We start from the raw sequence: 19776 nt of genomic DNA, 5'->3' as shown, positions 1-19776 counted from the left end.
CGACAGCCCCGAAACCTGAAGGATCTGGAGAAGGTCTGTATGGAGGAGTGGGCCAAAATCCCTGCTGCAGTGTGTGCAAACCTGGTCAAGAACTACAGGAAACATATGATCTCTGTAATTGCAAACAAAGGTTTCTGTACCAAATATTAAGTTCTACTTTTCTGGTATCAAATACTTATGTCATGCAATAAAATGCAAATGAATTACTTAAAAATCATACAATGTGATTTTCTGGATTTTTGATTCCGTCTCTCACAGTTGAGAGTAGTGTATCAAATACTTGTTCTCCCCACTGTATCTTACCTCTCTCGCTCTCTCTCTCTCTCTCTCTCTGTATCTCTCTCTCTCTCTTTCTGTCTCTCCTCCATGTTTGATCTAATAGTGTGTAATGGTGTGAAAAGTGCCTATGGGTGGCTTGGCTGGGATGTGTGTCTACTGCTGGGCTGCAGCCTATCCACTCAACCAGGTCCACAGTTATACAGTGCCTTTAGAAAGTATTCATACCCCTTGACTTGGGGTGAGATATTTAAAAAATATATATCCATTTTAAATTCAGGCTGTAACACAACAAAATGTGGAAAAAACCAAGGCATATGAACACTTTCTGAAGGCACTGTACATGCTCTGGACTGACGATCAGCCTCAGTGGTGTGTGTGTGTGTGTGTGTGTGTGTGTGTGTGTGTGTGTGTGTGTGTGTGTGTGTGTGTGTGCGTGCGTGCGTGCGTGCGTGCGTGCGTGCGTGCGTGCGTGCGTGCGTGCGTGCGTGCGTGCGTGCGTGCGTGCGTGCGTGCGTGCGTGCGTGCGTGCGTGCGTGCGTGCGTGCGTGCGTGCGTGCGTGCGTGCGTGCGTGTGCTCTGAGTCGCTGTGATGCAAGCACGAAACCAGCTGTGAAGTCTGAAGGTTGTTGATTTAAACTATAAATCTGCTTTGCGTGTGTGTGAGAGATGGTAATGTTCACATTGTTTCCTTTCTCTTCTCCTTTTTTGCTTTTTTTGTTTTCATTTTGGCCGTGTCATCATTTGCCAAGTGTGCTAGCCTGCGGTCGTCAACAATCACGCGATCGCCGAGTTGACTTTTAAAACACAGAAACGTTTGCTGTAACTCTGGTGTCCTGTATGGTGGATGGGTTAAATTAAGGGTAAGGGTGGACAGGGTTGGGTAGGGCTCTATTTAGGTGTTATTTATATGAGGTGATACACTCCTTCACTGTTACCTTGTGTTTAATACACTCCTGCAAATAAACTCACTAGTTCCTCTATCAAAATGTACTGACGAAAATAGCTGGTGCTGGTGTAACTGAGTCAGGTTTGTAGGCCTCCTTGCTCGCACACACTTTTTCAGTTCTGCGCACAGATTTTCTATATGATTGAGGTCAGGGCTTTGTGATGGCCACTCCAATACCTTGACTTTGTTGTCTTTAAACTATGTTGCCACAACTTTGGAAGTATGCTTGGGGTCATTGTCCATTTGGAAGACCCATTTGCGACCAAGCTTTAACTTCCTGACTGATGTCTTTCTTCAATATATACACATAATTTCCCTGCCTCATGATGCCATCTATTTTGTGAAGTGCAGCAGTCCCTCCTGCAGCAAAGCACCCCCACAACATGATGCTGCCACCCCCGTGCTTCACGGTTGGGATGGTGTTCTTCGGCTTGCAAGTCTCCCCCTTTTTCCTCCAGACATAATGATGGTCATTATGGCCAAACAGTTCTATTTTTGGTTCATCAGACCAGAGGACATTTCTCCAAAAAGTACGACCTTTCTTCCAATGTGCAGTTGCAAACCGTAGTCTGGCTTTTTTATGGCGGTTTTGGAGCAGTGGCTTCTTCCTTGCTGAGCGGCCTTTCAGGTTATGTCGATATAGGACTCGTTTTACTGTGGATATAGATACTTTTGTACCTGTTTCCTCCAGCATCTTCACAAGGTCCTTTGCTGTTGTTCTGGGATTGATTTGCACTTTTCGCACCAAAGTACATTTATCTCTAGGGGACAGAACGCGTCTCCTTCCTGAGCGGTATGATGGCTGCGTGGTCCCATGGTGTTTATACTTGCGTACTATTGTTTGTACAGATGAACACGGTACCTTCAGGCATTTTGGAAATTGCTCCAAATGATGAACCAGACTTGTGGTCTACAATTTGGCTGATTTCTTTTGATTTGCCCATGATGTCAAGCAGAGGCACTGAGTTTGAAGGTAGGTCTTGAAATACATTCACAGATACACCTCCAATTGACTCAAATTCTGTCAATTAGCGACTCAGAAGCTTCTAAAGCCATGACATCATTTTCTGGATTTTTCAAGCTGTTTAAAGGCACTGTAAACGTAGTGTATGTAAAGTTTTGACCCATTGTGATACAGTGAATTATAAGTGAAATAATCTGTCTGTGAACAATTGTTGGAAAGATTACTTGTGTCATGCACAAAGTAGATGTCCCAACCGACTTGACAAAACTATAGTTTGTTAACAAGAAATTTGTGGAGTGGTTGAAAAACGAGTTTTAATGACTCCAACCTAAGTGTATGTACACTTCCGACTTCAACTGTATATCCTAGTTGTCTGATTGTGTCACGCCCTGACCTTAGATATCTCTGTTTTTCTATATATTTTGGTTAGGTCAGGGTGTGACTAGGGTGGGTACGCTAGTTTTTGTATGTCTAGGGTTTTTGTATGTCTTGGGGTTTTGTATGTCTATGTTGGCCTGATATGGTTCCCAATCAGAGACAGCTGTTTATCGTTGTCTCTGATTGGGGATCATATTTAGGTAGCCATTTTCCTAATTTGTGTTGTGGGATCTTGTTTTTGTATAGTTGCCTTGTGCACTGCAATACTGCACGTTTGTTGTATTCTTTGTTGTAAGTTTCACTATTAAAGAATGTGGAACTCTACGCACGCTGCGCCTTGATCCGATCCTTTCAATGAACGTGACAGATTGGTTTACATGCTGTGCATGCTCTGTATTTGATAGCCCCTCTGTCTGTCCCTGCAAAGCCTCTCTCCCAGTGACTGCTGGGTAGGAAATGGTAAACTGGTTTCTAGGTACATCAATTCCCACTAATAACAAGTGTCAGTGTCATATGAAAACACATTGATTTTGTGAACTGACACAGAAAGGTAGAGAGAGAGCACAGCCTAGGGAAGAGGTAGAGAGAGAGAGGGTGAGAGAGAGGGGGGGACTGGTGGAGAGAGAGGGGGAGGGTGAGAGGGGGAACTGGCAGAGAGAGAGAAGGAGAGAGGGAGGGTGAGAGAGAGCACAGCCTAGGGAAGAGGTAGAGAGAGAGGGTGAGAGAGAGGGGGACTGGCAGAGAGAGAGGAGTTAGGGAGGGTGAGAGAGAGGGTGGAACTGGCAGAGAGAGACAAGGAGAGAGGGAGGGTGAGAGAGAGGGGGGACCTGGCAGAGAGAGAGAAGCAGAGAGGGAAGGTGAGAGAGAGGGGGGAAACTGATGGAGAGAGAGAAGGAGAATGTTCTGTTTTCTGTGTGTCTGGTTCAGGAATATATCAAGATGAAAGGTCTGCTCATTCAGCTGTGGTATAGTACTGCTGGAGTTGGATGGTTATGGCAAACATGGGTTGGATGGCAAACATATTCCTGCATGTCTGATGAGAATTAATAATCTGAGTTTTGTTAGTGTGCATGCATATGTATTTGTGATGGAGACACTGCTTCCCCAATAGCCTTCACATGTAAAAGTGTTGTAGTACTGTCTGGCATGAATTAAGTCTAATGTAGACATACAGTGCATTCGGAAAGTTATCAGACCCCTTGACTTTTTCCACATTTTGTTTCGTGACAGGTTGATGAATGCTCCATCAGTCTTCCAATCCTTTGTAGATGAGATTTTCAGGGACCTGCACGGGCAGGGTGTAGTGGTGTATATTGATGACATTCTGATATACTCTGCTACACGCGCCGAGCATGTGTCCCTGGTGCGCAGGGTGCTTGGTCGTCTGTTGGAGCATGACCTGTACGTCAAGGCTGAGAAATGCCTGTTCTTCCAACAGTCTGTCTCCTTCCTAGGGTACCGCATTTCCACCTCATGGGTGGAGATGGAGAGTGACCGCATTTCAGCCGTGCGTAATTGGCCGAGTCCCACCACGGTAAAGGAGGTGCAGCGGTTTCTAGGGTCTGCCAATTACTACCGGAAGTTTATCCAGGGTTTTGGTCAGGTAGCGGCTCCCATTACCTCACTGCTGAAGGGGGGACCGGTACGTTTGCAGTGGTCGGCTGAGGCGGACAGGGCTTTTGGTCATATGAGGGCTCTGTTTACCTCGGCTCCCGTGCCGGCCCATCCGGATCCCTCTTTCGCGTTCATAGTGGAGGTGGACGCGTCCGAGGCTGGGATAGGAGCCGTGCTCTCTCAGCGCTCGGGTACGCCACCGAAGCTCCGCCCCTGTGCTTTCTTCTCGAGGAAGCTCAGCCCGGCGGAGCGAAACTATGACGTGGGGGACCGGTAGCTGTTGGCTGTCGTCAAGGCTTTGAATGCATTGGCTTGAGGGGGCTAAACACCCTTTTCTCATCTGGACTGACCACCACAATCTGGAGTACATCCGGGCGGCGAGGAGACTGAACCCTCGCCAGGCAAGGTGGGCCATATTTTTTACCTGTTTTGTTTTCACCCTTTCTTACAGACCAGGTTCCCAGAATGTGAAGGCAGACGCACTGTCCCGGCTGTATGACACAGAGGAGCGGCCCATTGATCCCACCCCCATACTCCCGGCCTCCTGCCTGGTGGCGCAGGTAGTGTGGGAGCTGGACGTGGACATTGAGCAGGCGCTACGTGCAGAGCCCACTCCCCTCCAGTGTCACGCTGGTCGTCCGTACGTTCCGTCTGCTGTCCGTGACCGGCTGATCTATTGGGCCCACACGTCATCCTCCTCTTGTCATCCAGGCATCGGTCGGACAGTGTGCTGTCTGAGTGGGAAGTACTGGTGGCCCACTTTGGCTAAGGACGTGAGGGTTTATGTTTCCTCCTGCTCGATGTGCGCCCAGTGTAAGGCTCCTAGGCACCTGCCCAGAGGTAAGCTACATCCCTTACCCGTTCCACAACGGCCTTGGTTGCACCTGTCGGTGGATTTCCTAACCGATCTTCCTCCCTCACAGGGTAACACCACGATCCTGGTCGTTGTGGACCATTTTTCTAAGTCCTGCCGTCTCCTCCCTCTGCCCGGTCTCCCTACGGCCCTACAGACTGCAGAGGCCATGTTTACACACGTCTTCCAGCACTACGAGATGCCTGAGGACATAGTGTCTGATCGGGGTCCCCAGTTCACTTTGAGGGTCTGGAGGGCGTTCATGGAACGTCTGGGGGTCTCGATCAGCCTTACCTCGGGTTTTCACCCCAAGAGTAACGGGCAGGTGGAGAGAGTTAACCAGGACGTGGGTAGGTTTCTGAGGTCTTATTGCCAGGACCGGCCGGGGGAGTGGGCGGCGTTTGTGCCCTGGGCAGAGATGGCCCAGAACTCGCTCCTCCACTTCTCCACTAACCTCTCCCCCTTCCAGTGCGTACTGGGGTATCAGCCGGTTCTGGCTCCTTGGCATCAGAGTCAGACCGAGGCTCCTGCAGTGGACGACTGGTTCCGGCGCGCGGAGGAGACATGGGACGCCGCCCATGTTCACCTTCAGCGCGCCGTGCAGACCGTCACCGCAGTGAGGTCTGGCTTTCGACTCGAAACCTGCCCCCCCGCCTGCCCTGCCGGAAGCTGGGTCCGCGGTTTGTGGGACCATTTAAAGTCCTGAGGAGACTGAACGAGGTGAGTTACAGGTTACAGCTTCCCCCCGATTACCGTATTAACCCCTCGTTCCATGTGTCTCTCCTCAGGCCGGTGGTGGCTGGCCCGCTCCAGGAGTCTGAGGTGCGGGAGGTTCCTCCGCCCCCTCTGGACATCGAGGGGGCCCCAGCGTACTCCATTGGCTCCATACTGGATTCGAGGCAGCGGGCGAGAGGCCTTCAGTACCTCGTGGACTGGGAGGGGTACGGTCCGGAGGAGAGATGCTGGGTTCCGGTGGAGGACGTGTTGGACCCTTCAATGCTGCGGGAGTTCCACCGTCTCCGTCCGGATCACCCCGCACCTCGCCCTCCGGGTCGTCCCCGAGGCCGGTGTCGGCGTGCTGCTGGAGCCGCGCGTCAAGTGGGGGGTACTGTCACGACTTCCGCTGAAGTCGGTTCCTCTCCTTGTTTGGGCGGCGTTCGGCAGTTGACGTCGCCGGTCTTCTAGCCATCGCTGATCCACCTTTCATTTTCCATTTGTTTTGTCTTGTCTTCCTGCACACCTGGTTTACATCTCCTACTAATTAACATGTGTATTTAACCCTCTGTTTCCTCCATGTCTGTGTGGAGTATTTTTTATTGTCAAGGTTGGCACGCTTCCGGCTGGTTTGCGCCGGGTTTTGTTTTACCCGTGCTTTGTGGCAGCCGGTACTTTGTACTTGGGTTTTGTACTTTTGCTGCCTCACTTGTTCTGTGGGCATTTGTTTTGTGACGCGGTTGCGTTCTGTATTATGATTGCCTAGTAAAGTGCTTTGTCCATTCATCTCTGCTCTCCTGCGCCTGACTTCCATGCACCAGCTACACCCACCGGTGACAACTTTGAAGATGCAAAATATTTTTTCTTGTGAAACAAACAAGAAATAAGATTAAAAAAACAGAAAACTTGAGCGTGCCTAACTATTCACCCCCCCAAAGTCAATACTTTGTAGAGCCACCTTTTGCAGCAATTACAGCTGCGAGTCTCTTGGGGTATGTCTCTATAAGCTTGGCACATCTAGCCGCTGGGATTTTTTCCCATTCTTCAAGGCAAAACTGCTCCAGCTACTTCAAGTTGGGTGGGTTCTGCTGGTGTACAGCCATTTTTAAGTCATACCACAGTGTTCTCAATTGGATTGAGGTCTGGGCTTTGACTAGGCCATTACAAGACATTTAAATGTTTCCCCTTAAACCACTCGATTGTTGCTTTAGCAGTATGCTTAGGGTCATTGTCCTGCTGGAAGGTGAACCTCCATCCCAGTCTCAAATCTCTGGAAGACTGAAACAGGTTTCCCTCAAGAATTTCCCTGTATTTAGAGCCATCCATCATCCCTTCAATTCTGACCAGTTTCCCAGTCTCTGCCGATGAAAAACATCTCCACAGCATGATGCTGCCACCACCATGCTTCACTGTGTGGATGGTGTTCTCGGTGTGATGAGAGGTGTTGGGTTTGTGCCAGACATAACGTTTTCCTTGATGGCCAAAAGCTAAATTTTAGTCTCATCTGACCAGAGTACCTTCTTCCATATGTTTGGGGAGTCTCTCACATGCCTTTCGGCGAACACCAAACGTGTTTGCTTATTTTTTTCTTCAAGCAATGGCTCTTTTCTGGCCACTCTTCTGTAAAGCCCAGCTCTGTGGAGTGTACGGCTTAAAGTGGTCCTAAGTGGTCCTTGCCTGGTCCATGAGTTTTGGTGGGCGGCCCTCTCATGGCAGGTTTGTTGTGGTGCCATATTCTTTTCATTTTTTATAACGGATTTAATGGTGCTCCGTGGGATGTTCAAAGTTTCAGATATTTTTTTATAACCCAACCCTGATCTGTACTTCTCCACAACTTTGTCCCTCACCTGTTTGAAGAGCTCCTTGGTCTTCATGGTGCCGCTTCCTTGGTGGTGCCACTTGCTTAGTGGTGTTGCAGACTCTGGTGCCTTTCAGAACAGGTGTATATATATTGAGATCATGTGACACTTACATTGCACACAGGGGGACTTTATTTAACTAATGATGTGACTTCTGAAGGTAATTGGTTGCACCAGGCTTCATAGAAAAGGGGGTGAATACATATATACTCACCACTTTTCCGTTTTTATTTTATAGAATTTTTTGAAACAAGTTATTTTTTTCAATTCACTTAACCAATTTGGACTATTTTGTGTATGTCCATTACATGACATCCAAATAAAAATCCTTTTAAATTACAGGTTGTAATGCAATAAAAATAATGCAGCATCGTGACTCAGCTTTCTAGACTGTTGTACAACCTTATCTTGCCCGTGGAAAATACTGTACAAATGCATTATGTTTCAGCTACTGTATACAGGGCTTTGCCTTGCTTTGCTGAGTACTCTCACTCAACCATATATCAATGTGTAATTGACCACCAACTTAAAATCCTTCTATATCTACTGTACATGTATTGTATGTGTCATATGTTAAATATATATTCTACCACCTCCAGAAGGATAAAATGCTATGTGCTGTAGAGAAGAGATTGAGAGCCTTGGCCTACAATAATGGAAGCAGTGGGATGGATGCCAACCTGTCACACAGTTGGATGACATATCTGTATACTTCCCATTATTTCTTTATACAGAGAGGGCCTCTGGGATTAGAATGTGAGTGTGCATGTGTGAGAGAGAGAGGGAGAGAGAGAGAGAGAGAGAGAGAGAGGGGGGAGGGGGTTGGAAAGTGTTTGTGTGTGTTATTGAGCTAATGGAGGGTCTTGGGCTGTGTAAGGGAGCCCCTCCGTCTGGGCAGAGCAGATCATTTAATTAATATCAGCCTCCTCGTCCTCCCTCCCTCTCTCCCTGCCTCTCACTCATCCTCCCTTCTTCCCAAGTGACTCATCTGCATAGTTCTGCTCTTGACACTCATCCCCATCCTCTGAATTCATCCACAATATAGAGCTGTCCAACATCCAACATCATTTATTAATACATCGATTCATTTGTTTGTTTGTTTGTTTGTTCGATCTAACAGCTACACGTTCATACATAGAGAAAATGGCCTCATCTCCCCATAACATTCCTCTCACACTCTCTGAGCTTTTAAAGTTTATGGATAACAGCTATTTGTAGGGTTATTGTTATTTATGTTGATATAACGACTTTACCCAAAGTGAAGCCTACTTCAGCCAGCCTGTCATTGTGTACTTTATTAAAAGCAGAAGCAGTCTGGTACCAAGGCTAGCTACCTGAAGATTCACAAAATAAATCTTCTGGTTGATAAGCTTTATCTGACCATTGCTCTCTGTTCAGCCCAGTTCGAAGGAATTCACCAAACTGTAATGATAGTAAGCACATATGGTTCTGAATACATTTACAACGTTTGGTTCATCCCTGAATCCTTAGCAGTGCCAGGTTGACAGTAACTAAATTAGGCTATCTATTCTACAGGTGGTATAGCTTTATCTGACCTCTGCTCTCTGTGTTTTCTACAGGTGGTATAGCTTTATCTGACCTCTGCTCTCTGTGTTTTCTACAGGTGGTATAGCAGGGGGTATAGAGATCTGTATCACCTTCCCTACAGAGTATGTGAAGACTCAGCTACAACTGGACGAGAAGGCCAACCCTCCCAAATACAGGGGCATCGGTGAGTTTCTGACTGTATGTTTGTGTGTTTGTGTGTGTGTGTGTGTCCTCCCACCCTACAACACACAACACATACAGTCTTGGTCAAAAGTTTTGAGAATGACACAAATATTAATTTTCACAAAGTCTGCTGCCTCAGTGTTTTTAGATATTTTTGTCAGATGTTACTATGGAATACTGAAGTATAATTACAAGCATTTCATAAGTGTCAAAGGCTTTTATTGACAATTACATGAAGTTGATGCAAAGAGTCAATATTTGTAGTGTTGACCCTTCTTTTTCAAGACCTCTGCAATCCGCCCTGGCATGCTGTCAATTAACTTCTGGGCCACATCCTGACTGATGGCAGCCCATTCTTGCATAATCAATGCTTGGAGTTTGTCAGAATTTGTGGGTTTTTGTTTGTCCACCCGCCTCTTGAGGATTGACCACAAGTTCTCAATGGGATTAAGGTCTGGGGAGTTTCCTGGCCATGGACCCAAAATATCGATGTTTTGTTCCCCGAGCCACTTAGTTATCACTTTTGCGTAATGGCAAGGTGCTCCATCGTGCTGGAAAAGGCATTGTTCGTCACCAAACTGTTCCTGGATGGTTGGGAGAAGTTGCTCTCGGAGGATGTGTTGGTACCATTCTTTATTCATGGCTGTGTTCTTATGCAAAATTGTGAGTGAGCCCACTCCCTTGGCTGAGAAGCAACCCCACACATGAATGGTCTCAGGATGCTTTACTGTTGGCATGACACAGGACTGATGGTAGCCATGGCGTGCAGATGCACTCACACCTGCCTGCTGCCATTCCTGAGCAAGCTCTGTACTGGTGGTGCCCTGATCCCGCAGCTGAATCAACTTTAGGAGGCGGTCCTGGCGCTTGCTGGACTTTCTTGGGCGCCCTGAAGCCTTCTTCACAACAATTGAACCACTCTCCTTGAAGTTCTTGATGATCCGATAAATGGTTGATTTAGGTGCAATCTTACTGGCAGCAATATCCTTGCCTGTGAAGCCCTTTATGTGCAAAGCAATGATGACAGCACGTTTTTCCTTGCAGGTAACCATGGTTGACAGAGGAAGAACAATGATTCCAAGCACCACCCTCCTTTTGAAGCTTCCAGTCTGTTATTCGAACTCAATCAGCATGACAGAGTGATCTCCAGCCTTGTCCTCGTCAACACTCACACCTGTGTTAACGAGAGAATCACTGACATGATGTCAGCTGGTCCTTTTGTGGCAGGGCTGAAATGCAATGGAAATGTTTTTGGGGGATTCAGTTCATTTGCATGGCAAAGAGGGACTTTGCAATTAATTGCAATTCATCTGATCACTCTTCATAACATCCTGGAGTATATACAAATTGCCACCATACAAACTGAGGCAGCAGACTTTGTGAAAATTAATATTTGTGTCATTCTCAAAACTTTTGGCCACGACTGCATTCGGAAAGTATTCAGACCCCTTGACTTTTCCCACATTTTGTTACGTTACAGCCTTATTCTAAAATTGATTAAATCGTTTTTTGTGTGTGAGTTCCTCATCAATCGACACACAATACCCCATAATGACAAAGTGAAAACAGGTTTTTAGAATTTTTCAAAAATGTATTAAAAATAAAAACAGATACCTTATTTACATAAGTATTCAGACCCTTTGCTATGAAACTCAAAATGAAGCTCAGGTGCATCTTGTTTCCATTGATCGTCCTTGAGATGTTTCTACAACTTGATTGGAGTCCACCTGTGGGAAATTCAATTGATTGGACATGATTTGGAAAGACACACCCCTTGTCTATATAAGGTCCCACAGTTGACAGTGCATTTCAGAGCAAAAACCAAGCCATGAGGTCGAAGGAATTCTCCGTAGTGCTCCGAGACAGGATTGTGTCGAGGCACAGATCTGGGGAAGGGTACCAAAACATTTCTGCAGCATTGAAGGTCTCCAAGAAAACAGTGGCCTCCATCATTGTTAAATGGAATGAGTTTGGAACCACCAAGACTCTTCCTAGAGCTGGCCGCCCGGCCAAACTGAGCAATTGGGGGAGAAGGGCCTTGGTCAGGGAGGTGACCAAGAACCCGATGGAAACCTGGCACCATCCCTAGGGTGAAGCATGGTGGTGGCAGCATCATGCCGTGTGGGTGTTTTTCAGCGGCAGGGACTGGGAGACTAGTCAGGATCGAGGGAAAGGTGAACGGAGCAAAGTACAGAGATATCCTTGATGAAAACCTGCTCCAGAGCACTCAGGACCTCAGACTGGTGTGAAGGTCTACTTTCCAACAGAACAACGACCCTAAGCACACAGCCAAGACAACGCAGCAGTGGCTTTAGGACAAGTCTCTGAATGTCCTTGAGTGGCCCAGCCAGACGCTGGACTTGAACTCGATCAAACATCTCTGGAGAGACCTGAAAGCAGCTGTGCAGCGATGCTCCCCATCCAACCTGACAGAGCTTGAGAGGATCTGCAGAGAAGAATGGGAGAAACCCTAAATACAGGTGTGCCATGCTTGTACCGTCATACCCAAGAAGACTCGAGGCTGTAATTGCTGGCAAAGGTGCTTCAACAAAGTACTGAGTAAATGGTCTGAATACTTATATAAATGTTATATTTCCGTTTTTTTTTTGTAATACATTTGCAAAGATGTCTAAACAGTTTTTGCTTTGTCATTATGGGGTTTTGTTGTAGATTGGTGAGGGGAAAAAAACTATGTAAGCAATTTTAGAATTAGGCTGTAACGTAACAAAATGTAGAAAAAGTCAAGGGTTCTGAATACTTTCTGAATGCAGTCTATACAAAGATCCCTGATACATACAAAGTCATCCCCCACCCCCACTTCGGTCAATCAGATCACGTCTTTCTGTTCCTACTCTCCGCCTACAAGCAGCAATTCAATAGGGAGCCACCAACACAGAGAATAGTGGACAGAGGCAGACTCAATGCTGCAGGACTGTTTTGAGAATACTAATTGGAATATGTTCAAAGATTCATCCATCCAGGACTCATCCATCAACATTGAAGAATATATATCGTTAGTCAAATCAAATCAAATCAGATTTTATTAGTCACAGGCGCCGAATACAGCAGGTGTAGACCTTACAGTGAAATGCTTACTTACGAGCCCCTAACCAACAGTGCAGTTTCAAAAAATATGGATAAGAATAAGAGATAAAAGTAACAAGTAATTAAAGAGCAGCAGTAAAAAATAACAATCTATACAGGGGGGTGCAGGTACAGAGTCAATGTGCGGGGGCACCGGTTAGTTGAGGTAATATGTACATGTAAGTAGAGTTATTAAAGTGCCTATGCATAGATGACAACAGAGAGTAGCAGTGGTGTGGAGAGGGGAGGGGGGGGCAATGCAAATAGTCTGGGTAGCCATTTGACTAGATGTTCAGAAGTCTTATGGCTTGGGGGTAGAAGCTATTCAGAAGCCTCTTGGACCTTGACTTGGTGCTCCGGTACCGCTTGCCGTGCAGTAGCAGAAAGAACAGTCCATGACTAGGGTGGCTGGAGGCTTTGACAATTTTTAGGGCCTTCCTCTGACACTGCCTGGTATAGAGGTCCTGAATGGCAGGAAACTTGGCCCCAGTGATATACTGGGCCGTTCGCACTACCCTCTGTAGCATCTTGCGGTCGGAGGCCGAGCAGTTGCCATACCAGGCAGTGATGCAACCAGTCAGGATGCTGTCGATGGTGCGAGAGGATCTGAGGACCCATGCCAACTTTTTTCAGTCTCCTGAGGGGGAATAGGTTTTGTCGTGCCCTCTTCACGACTGTCTTGGTGTGCTTGGACCATGTTAGTTTGTTGGTGATGTGGACACCAAGGAGCTTGAAGCTCTCAACCTGCTCCACTACAGCCCCGTTGATGAGAATGGGGGCGTGCTCAGCTTCATTCTCCTAATGAAGTCACAGGCTTCATTAGGAAATGTGTTGATGATGTTGTACCCACAATAACAGTCCGGACATACCCCAACCAAAAACCCTGGATGAACAGAGATATCTGTACCATTCTGAGAGCCCGTACTGCAGCATTCTATGTCAGCAGAACAAACCCTGATGTCTCGTACCTGCTTGTGTATAAGGAAGGCTTTCGCTGCTCCGGATGAAACAAGGTGCTCTCACTCTCCAAGGCTGACGCGAGGAAAACTCTCAAAAGAGTGAATACTCACAAAGCCGCAGGCCTTGGCCGTGTCCTCAGAGTGTGTGCTGACCAGCTGGCCGTAACACATCTGGACAAGAGGAACACCGATGTGAGAATTATGTTAATTGACTACAGTTCAGGATTCAACACTATTGTTTCCTCCAAGCTCGACACCAAACTCAGAGCCATGGGTCTGGACACCACCCTCTGCAACTGGACCCTGGACTTCCTGATGGCCAGACCACCGGCTGTGAGGATTAGCAACAACACCTCCTCCCCACTGATTCTTAACACAGGGCCCCCCAGGGGTGTGTCCTCAGCCCTGTTCACCCACGACTGCGTGGCTTTGCAAGACATCAACTCCATCATCAAGTTTACTGACGACACCACGGTTGTAGGTCTATAACTAACATCAACCAGTCAGCCTATAAGGAGTATGTAAGTGAACTGGCATTGTGGTGCCAGGACAACAACCTCTCCCTCAATGTCAGCAAAAGAAAGGAGTTGATTGTTGACTTCAGGAAGCAGAGGAGAGAACATGACCCGATCCACATCAACGGGACAGTAGAGAGAGTCAGCAGTTTTAAGCTCTTCGGCGTCCACATCACCGAGGACTTGACAGGGTCCAACACTCTTGTCTCTACTTCCTAAGGCGGCTGAAGAAAACCACCCCGGGTCCATTAAGAGCGTCCTGACCAGTTGCATCACGGCCTAGTACGGGTATTGTTCCGTCCACGACCGCAAGGCCATCCAGGACATCTATTCAAAATGGTGCCTGAGGAAGGCCAGCAGCATCATCAAGCACCCCACACACCCCAGCCACGAGCTGTTCACTCTCTTACCATCGGACAGACAATATACGAGCATGAGGTCTGATACTAACAGGCTCAGAGAGTTTATATCTACAAGCCATCAGACTGCTGAACACTTGAACTGGACTGACCACCTGCTCTGATTCTCTGCACCATAGCACACATGCACTCACACACACACACATGCACTCACACACACACACACACACACACACACACACACACACACACACACACACACACACACACACACACACACACACACAATAACAAGCATTTCACTACACTCGACAAGCATTTCGCTACACTCGACAAGCATTTCGCTACACTCGCATTAACATCTGCTAACCATGTGTATGTGACCAATAAAATTTGATTGGATTTGACAATAACACACATTACTTACCCCCTTCCTTTTTGCCAAGTAACTCATCTGCATAGTTGTGCTTTTGTATGTACATTGATTCACATACATCACAACTGCTGCTACCAGACTCTTATTATAATTGCTAAATACTGCACAATTGAGTTATTGAATCCTGTATTATGCTGATGCTAAAATGTTTGTTCTATTCTACTGAGACATTTACTTTATGTTCCTATTCTTATCTTTTAATATGTATTATTGTTGTTGAGAAGGAACCTGCAAGTAAGCATTTCGTTGGACAGTGTTGACCATGTACAGTACCAGCCAAAAGTTTGGACACGCCGACTCATTCAAAGGTTTTTCTTTATTTTACTATTTTCTACGTTGTAGAATAATAGTGAAGACATCAAAACTATGAAATAACACGTATGGAATCATGTAGTAAGCAAAAAAGTGTATTTTAGATTTTAGATTTAGAGCCTGGAGGTGTATATACAGTACCAGTCAAAGTTTGGACAAACCTACTCATTCCTGGGTTTTTCTTTATTTTTACTATTTTCTACATTGTAGAATAATAGAGAAGACATCAAAACTATGAAAAAACACATATGGAAAAATGTAGGAACCAAAAAAGTGTTAAACAAATCAAAATATATTTTATATTTGAGATTCTTCAAAGTAGCCACCTTTTGCCTTGATGACAGCTTTGCACACTCTTGGTGTTCTCTCAACCAGCTTCATGAGGTAGTCACCTGGAATGCATTTCAATTAACATGTGTGCCTTGTTAATTTGTGGAATTTCTTTCCTTAATGCGTTTGAGCCAATCAGTTGTGTTGTGACAAGGTAGGGGTGGTATACTGAAGATAGACCTATATTATGTCAAGACCAGCTCAATTAACCAAGAGAAACAACAGTCCATCATTAATTTAAGACATGAAGGTCAGTCAATCCGGAAAATTTCAAGAACTTTGAAAGTTTCTTTAAGTGCAGCCGCAAAAACCATCAAGCTCTATTATGAAACTGGTTCTCATGTGGACCGCCACAGGAAAGGAAGACCCAGATTCACCTCTGCTGCAGAGGATAAGTTCGTTAGAGTTAACTGCATCTCAGATTGCAGCCCAAATAAATGCTTCACAGAGTTCAAGTAACAGACACATCTCAACATCAACTGTTCAGAGGAGACTGCATTAATCAGGCCTTCATGGTCGAATTGCTGCAAAGAAACCACTACTAAAGAACACCAAAAAGAAGAAGAGACTTGATTGGGCCAAGAAACACAAGCAATGGACATTAGACCGGTGGAAATCTGTCCTTTGGTCTGATGAGTCCAAATTTTTTACTTACTACGTGATTCCATATGTGTTATTTCATAGTTTTGATGTCTTCACTATTATTCTACAATGTAGATAATAGTAAAACTAAAGAAAAGCCCTTGAATGAGTAGGTGTCTCCTAACTTTTGACTGGTACTGTATATATAATTTTTTAAAATCCAGTCTGATAAACACTCCAAACAGCCTACCGTACCGTTCGGAGGCGTCCCCATGGTCCTAAAGCACACGGTTGTCTCATTTTGTATCACATTCCACTAATACAACTGGGGGGAACAGAAATGCAATTTCAGAATGTGGGTTAGGGACATGTCCCCTCCGTCCCTAGTGAATGTTGCGCCCCTGCATACGACTAATAAAACTTGAAACAACAATCCCAACCATACCCTAACACTAACCCTTACCCTTACCCTAACCCTAACCCTTACCCTAACCCTAACCCTAACACTAACCCTTACCCTAACCCTAACCCTTACCCTTACCCTAACCCTAACCCTAACCCTAACCCTTACCCTTACCCTAACCCTAACCCTTACCCTAACCCGTACCCCACCCATCTCCTTTAATACATCTATACCTTTTCTCCCCCAATGCATCTAACCCTCAAAAGATACAAGGTCGTCATTGTGTTTACCAAACCAATCAACCTTCATCTCTCTCTGTCTCTCTCTCTCTCTCTCTCTCTCTCTCTCTCTCTCTCTTGCGCGCGCTTTCTCTCTTTCTCTCTCTCTCTCTCTCTCTCTGGCCCTCTCAGGATCTAATGATCAAATTACCCATCATCCTCAGGTGCATTAGTGATTCTGGCAGGCTGTCCACTGTGCTTGTTTGTATGACTGTTAACAGGCGCACACACACACACACACACACACACACACACACACACACACACACACACACACACACACACACACACACACACACACACACACACACACACACACACACACACACACACACACACAGTGTCAGTCTGGTTTCTCTTGGCTGGAGCTCTGAGGATCTGAGACCATCTTAATGAGCCCTGCAGACAGATGTCTCTGTCTCATACTAGCTAGCTATGCTTACCAAGGAGTTTTCATACTGTTGTGTCTTTCCATGTGTATGAATATGTGATTTTAATGCTCTCTGTGTGTCTATAGCTGGTTGTATGTTCATTTTAGGTTGTGTGTTAATTGTGTCTGTGTAGGTGATTGTGTGAAGCAGACAGTACATGGTCATGGGGTGAGGGGACTGTATAGAGGACTCAGCTCACTCCTCTACGGATCCATACCCAAATCAGCTGTCAGGTATGTAGAAGGCACCTAACCCCACACAAACACATGCACACTCACTCACATACCCACAATGCATAGCTCAAATGTCACGCTGGTCTCTGTAGTGTGGCAGAAGGAACGTCTTAGACTGGGGCATTTATCATCTTTCTCTGTATGTGTGTCTTAAAGGGCAGAGCCTGTCTGTAGACTGGATAGAGCTGCCACTCAGTGTCTCAGTGGAGATACAGAGAGGAAAACCTGTGGATGTGTGTGTGTTTGTGTGTGTGTATCAGTGTGTGTCAGTCAGTCAGATAGGGGAGGGGGACATTAGGCAAACAGGGCATAGAGGTGGACAGGGCAACAAGAGTAGGCCACACCATCTGTCTACACTCCAGGTCTGACAGCCGTGTGTGTGTGTGTGTGTGTGTGTGTAGGGGGGGGGGGGTATTTTTCATCTTCTGTCTTCTCCCCACCTCTCCCTCGTTTCCCTCTTTCCCTCCTTCCCCTACCAATCCATCCTTTTCTCCCCTTTCCTACCATCTCCCGCATTCCATTAGCTGATTGCCTTTATGTACTGTGTGTGTGTGGGGGGGGGGCTGAAAGAGGCCATGGGCTTTAATGTAGAGAGACTGATCTTTTTCATCCACCAACCTAACTCCACCTGCCTCCCCTCCCCTCCTCATCCTCTTTCCCATCGTTTCATCCCCATACACCCCCCCCCCCCCCCCCCCCTCCCGTTCTCCATGTACCTGCATCCTCCTTCCTGCCCCCCATCTCTTGGCAAAGAGCGATTGACCTTGCAGATAGAGCCCTGATGGGGTTTAGGAGACTCTCCATGGTCTCTGTGACAACCAAAGTGCCTCTGACTTGGTAGTTCTTGTCCATTTAGTCATTTTAATGTGCTAATCTAAAGTGTAGTTCAAAAAAGTATTTTGCCACTTCCTTGTAGTCCAAGTAAGGTGGATGGGAGAGAGTGAGAGAAAGAGAGAGACCAAGAGAGAGGGAGAGAAATAGAAAGAGAGAGGGAGAAGAGAGACACCTGTTTTGAAATTCCTTTCAAGGTATAAAGGTATCATTGCCTTCTGTTTGCCAGTCAGAGTGTGTGTGTTCCTGCACGGTGGAGAGAGTATGTGAGTCGTGAAGCGGCAGTCACTCAAACAAACAAACATGAATAGAGACAGATAAACATATGCAGAATTTTAAAGAACAAAGAAATATGAGGTGAAAAAAAGAGAAAGAAAGATAGTGAGAGCAAAAGGAGGGGTAGAGGGAGAAGAGATGAGGAAATAGAACAGCGAAACAAACCCAGAGATAGAGACAGATCGTCAATGTCTGAGACAGACATGAAGACATCGCTCAGACTAGACACTCTCGGGTGAGAGGGCAGAGGCACAAGAACTCTAGCCTTGTGAAACCAACATGATCTTGCAGTAGTTCACATTCTGTGAGTGTACTGCTTTAACAGGCTACATGAAAACAAACTGTTAATCAACACTAAGTGGCAAAGTGTCTTTCTTCCCCCTCTCCTCCTCCTCCTATCTTCCACCATGTTCAGTTTGTCCCTGCTATCACCACAATCCAATTCCTGCTATAAATAACCTTCCCAGTGAAGGACTCTATGGAACAGCATCTCCTAACTGATTACTTGATTACTCTCTCTCTCTCTCTCTCTCTCTCTCTCTCTCTCACACACACACACACACACACACACACACACACACACACACACACACACACACACACACACACACACACACACACACACACACACACACACACACACACACAAAAGCTAGTACTTTTCTAAAATGTCTTATTGAAAAACTCAAATTGAAAATAAAGGCATGCAAAGGCAAAGTGGTAATTTATTGGTCCTTGGGGTAATCCCGCACGCACGCACGCACACACACACACACTTACTTCCTGAGGTGAAACGGAACTCTCAACTCACTTCCATGGTTGCAGTTGCTGGGCATCCGTTGCTTGCTGAGGCATCAGACTTTATTGCTACATTTTTTAACATGGAAGTGCCTTGTGCTGGGTAGTAAAAAAAATCGAGTTCACTAGCAGTTTGTTTCACTTCACCTGGGCATCGAAGGAAGCCATTTGCCTCTTGCCTTGAGGTGTATCTATGTATCCACTTCCATAGGACTGAGGCAAGACTTCGACTGTGATTACTAAGCAGTTCTGTACTATGGGTTCAGAGAGGAAACTGGTGTGAAATTCTGCTCATCGGTAGTTTAACTGATTAAACCCAAAATGGCTTCCTCTAAGGTGTCCAGTGGGGTTCGAACTCTTTGAAGACTTTTCATTGTTTCTGTAGCTCATCCAGAGATATCAGTAACTCTGACCTTCCTCATCTTCACAGTTATACAGTATCAGTTTCTGTGTTTTACTGTCACCTAGGTAACAAGCTCAGCCACTCAGCTGAAGAGGAGGCAGGCTAGAGGGAGATTCTATTGAGAGTCTAATGAGATTCTAATATGATTCTAAAACATTTTAGATTTAGGTTCTAGTCTGATATTCTTAGAGATAGACTAATGTTAACA

At 46.1% G+C, this 19776-nt stretch overlaps 1 protein-coding gene across 3 annotated transcripts in view; it reads left to right on the top strand.

Annotated features, from left to right (window-relative positions):
• LOC120063339 (tricarboxylate transport protein B, mitochondrial-like) overlaps positions 1 to 19776 on the top strand; it is a 35796-nt gene that overhangs the window by 10451 nt on the left and 5569 nt on the right. The window contains exons 1-3 of one of the 3 annotated variants that reach the window (XM_039013665.1): positions 8018 to 8363; positions 9232 to 9339; positions 17161 to 17260. In XM_039013665.1, the coding sequence (XP_038869593.1) occupies positions 8216 to 8363; positions 9232 to 9339; positions 17161 to 17260 (356 nt within the window). In that variant the 5' untranslated portion in view covers positions 8018 to 8215. Of the gene's footprint in view, positions 1 to 8017; positions 8364 to 9231; positions 9340 to 14579; positions 15000 to 17160; positions 17261 to 19776 lie in introns of those variants that run through there. The other 2 variants (XM_039013666.1, XM_039013667.1) reach the window with 2 other exon arrangements.

Source organism: Salvelinus namaycush, chromosome 18, assembly GCF_016432855.1.
Source record: "Salvelinus namaycush isolate Seneca chromosome 18, SaNama_1.0, whole genome shotgun sequence".
In the NCBI taxonomy this organism is placed as follows: domain Eukaryota; kingdom Metazoa; phylum Chordata; class Actinopteri; order Salmoniformes; family Salmonidae; genus Salvelinus; species Salvelinus namaycush.
Note: the sequence above shows the minus strand (reverse complement) of the source record. Positions and strands in the feature narration are given on the sequence as shown.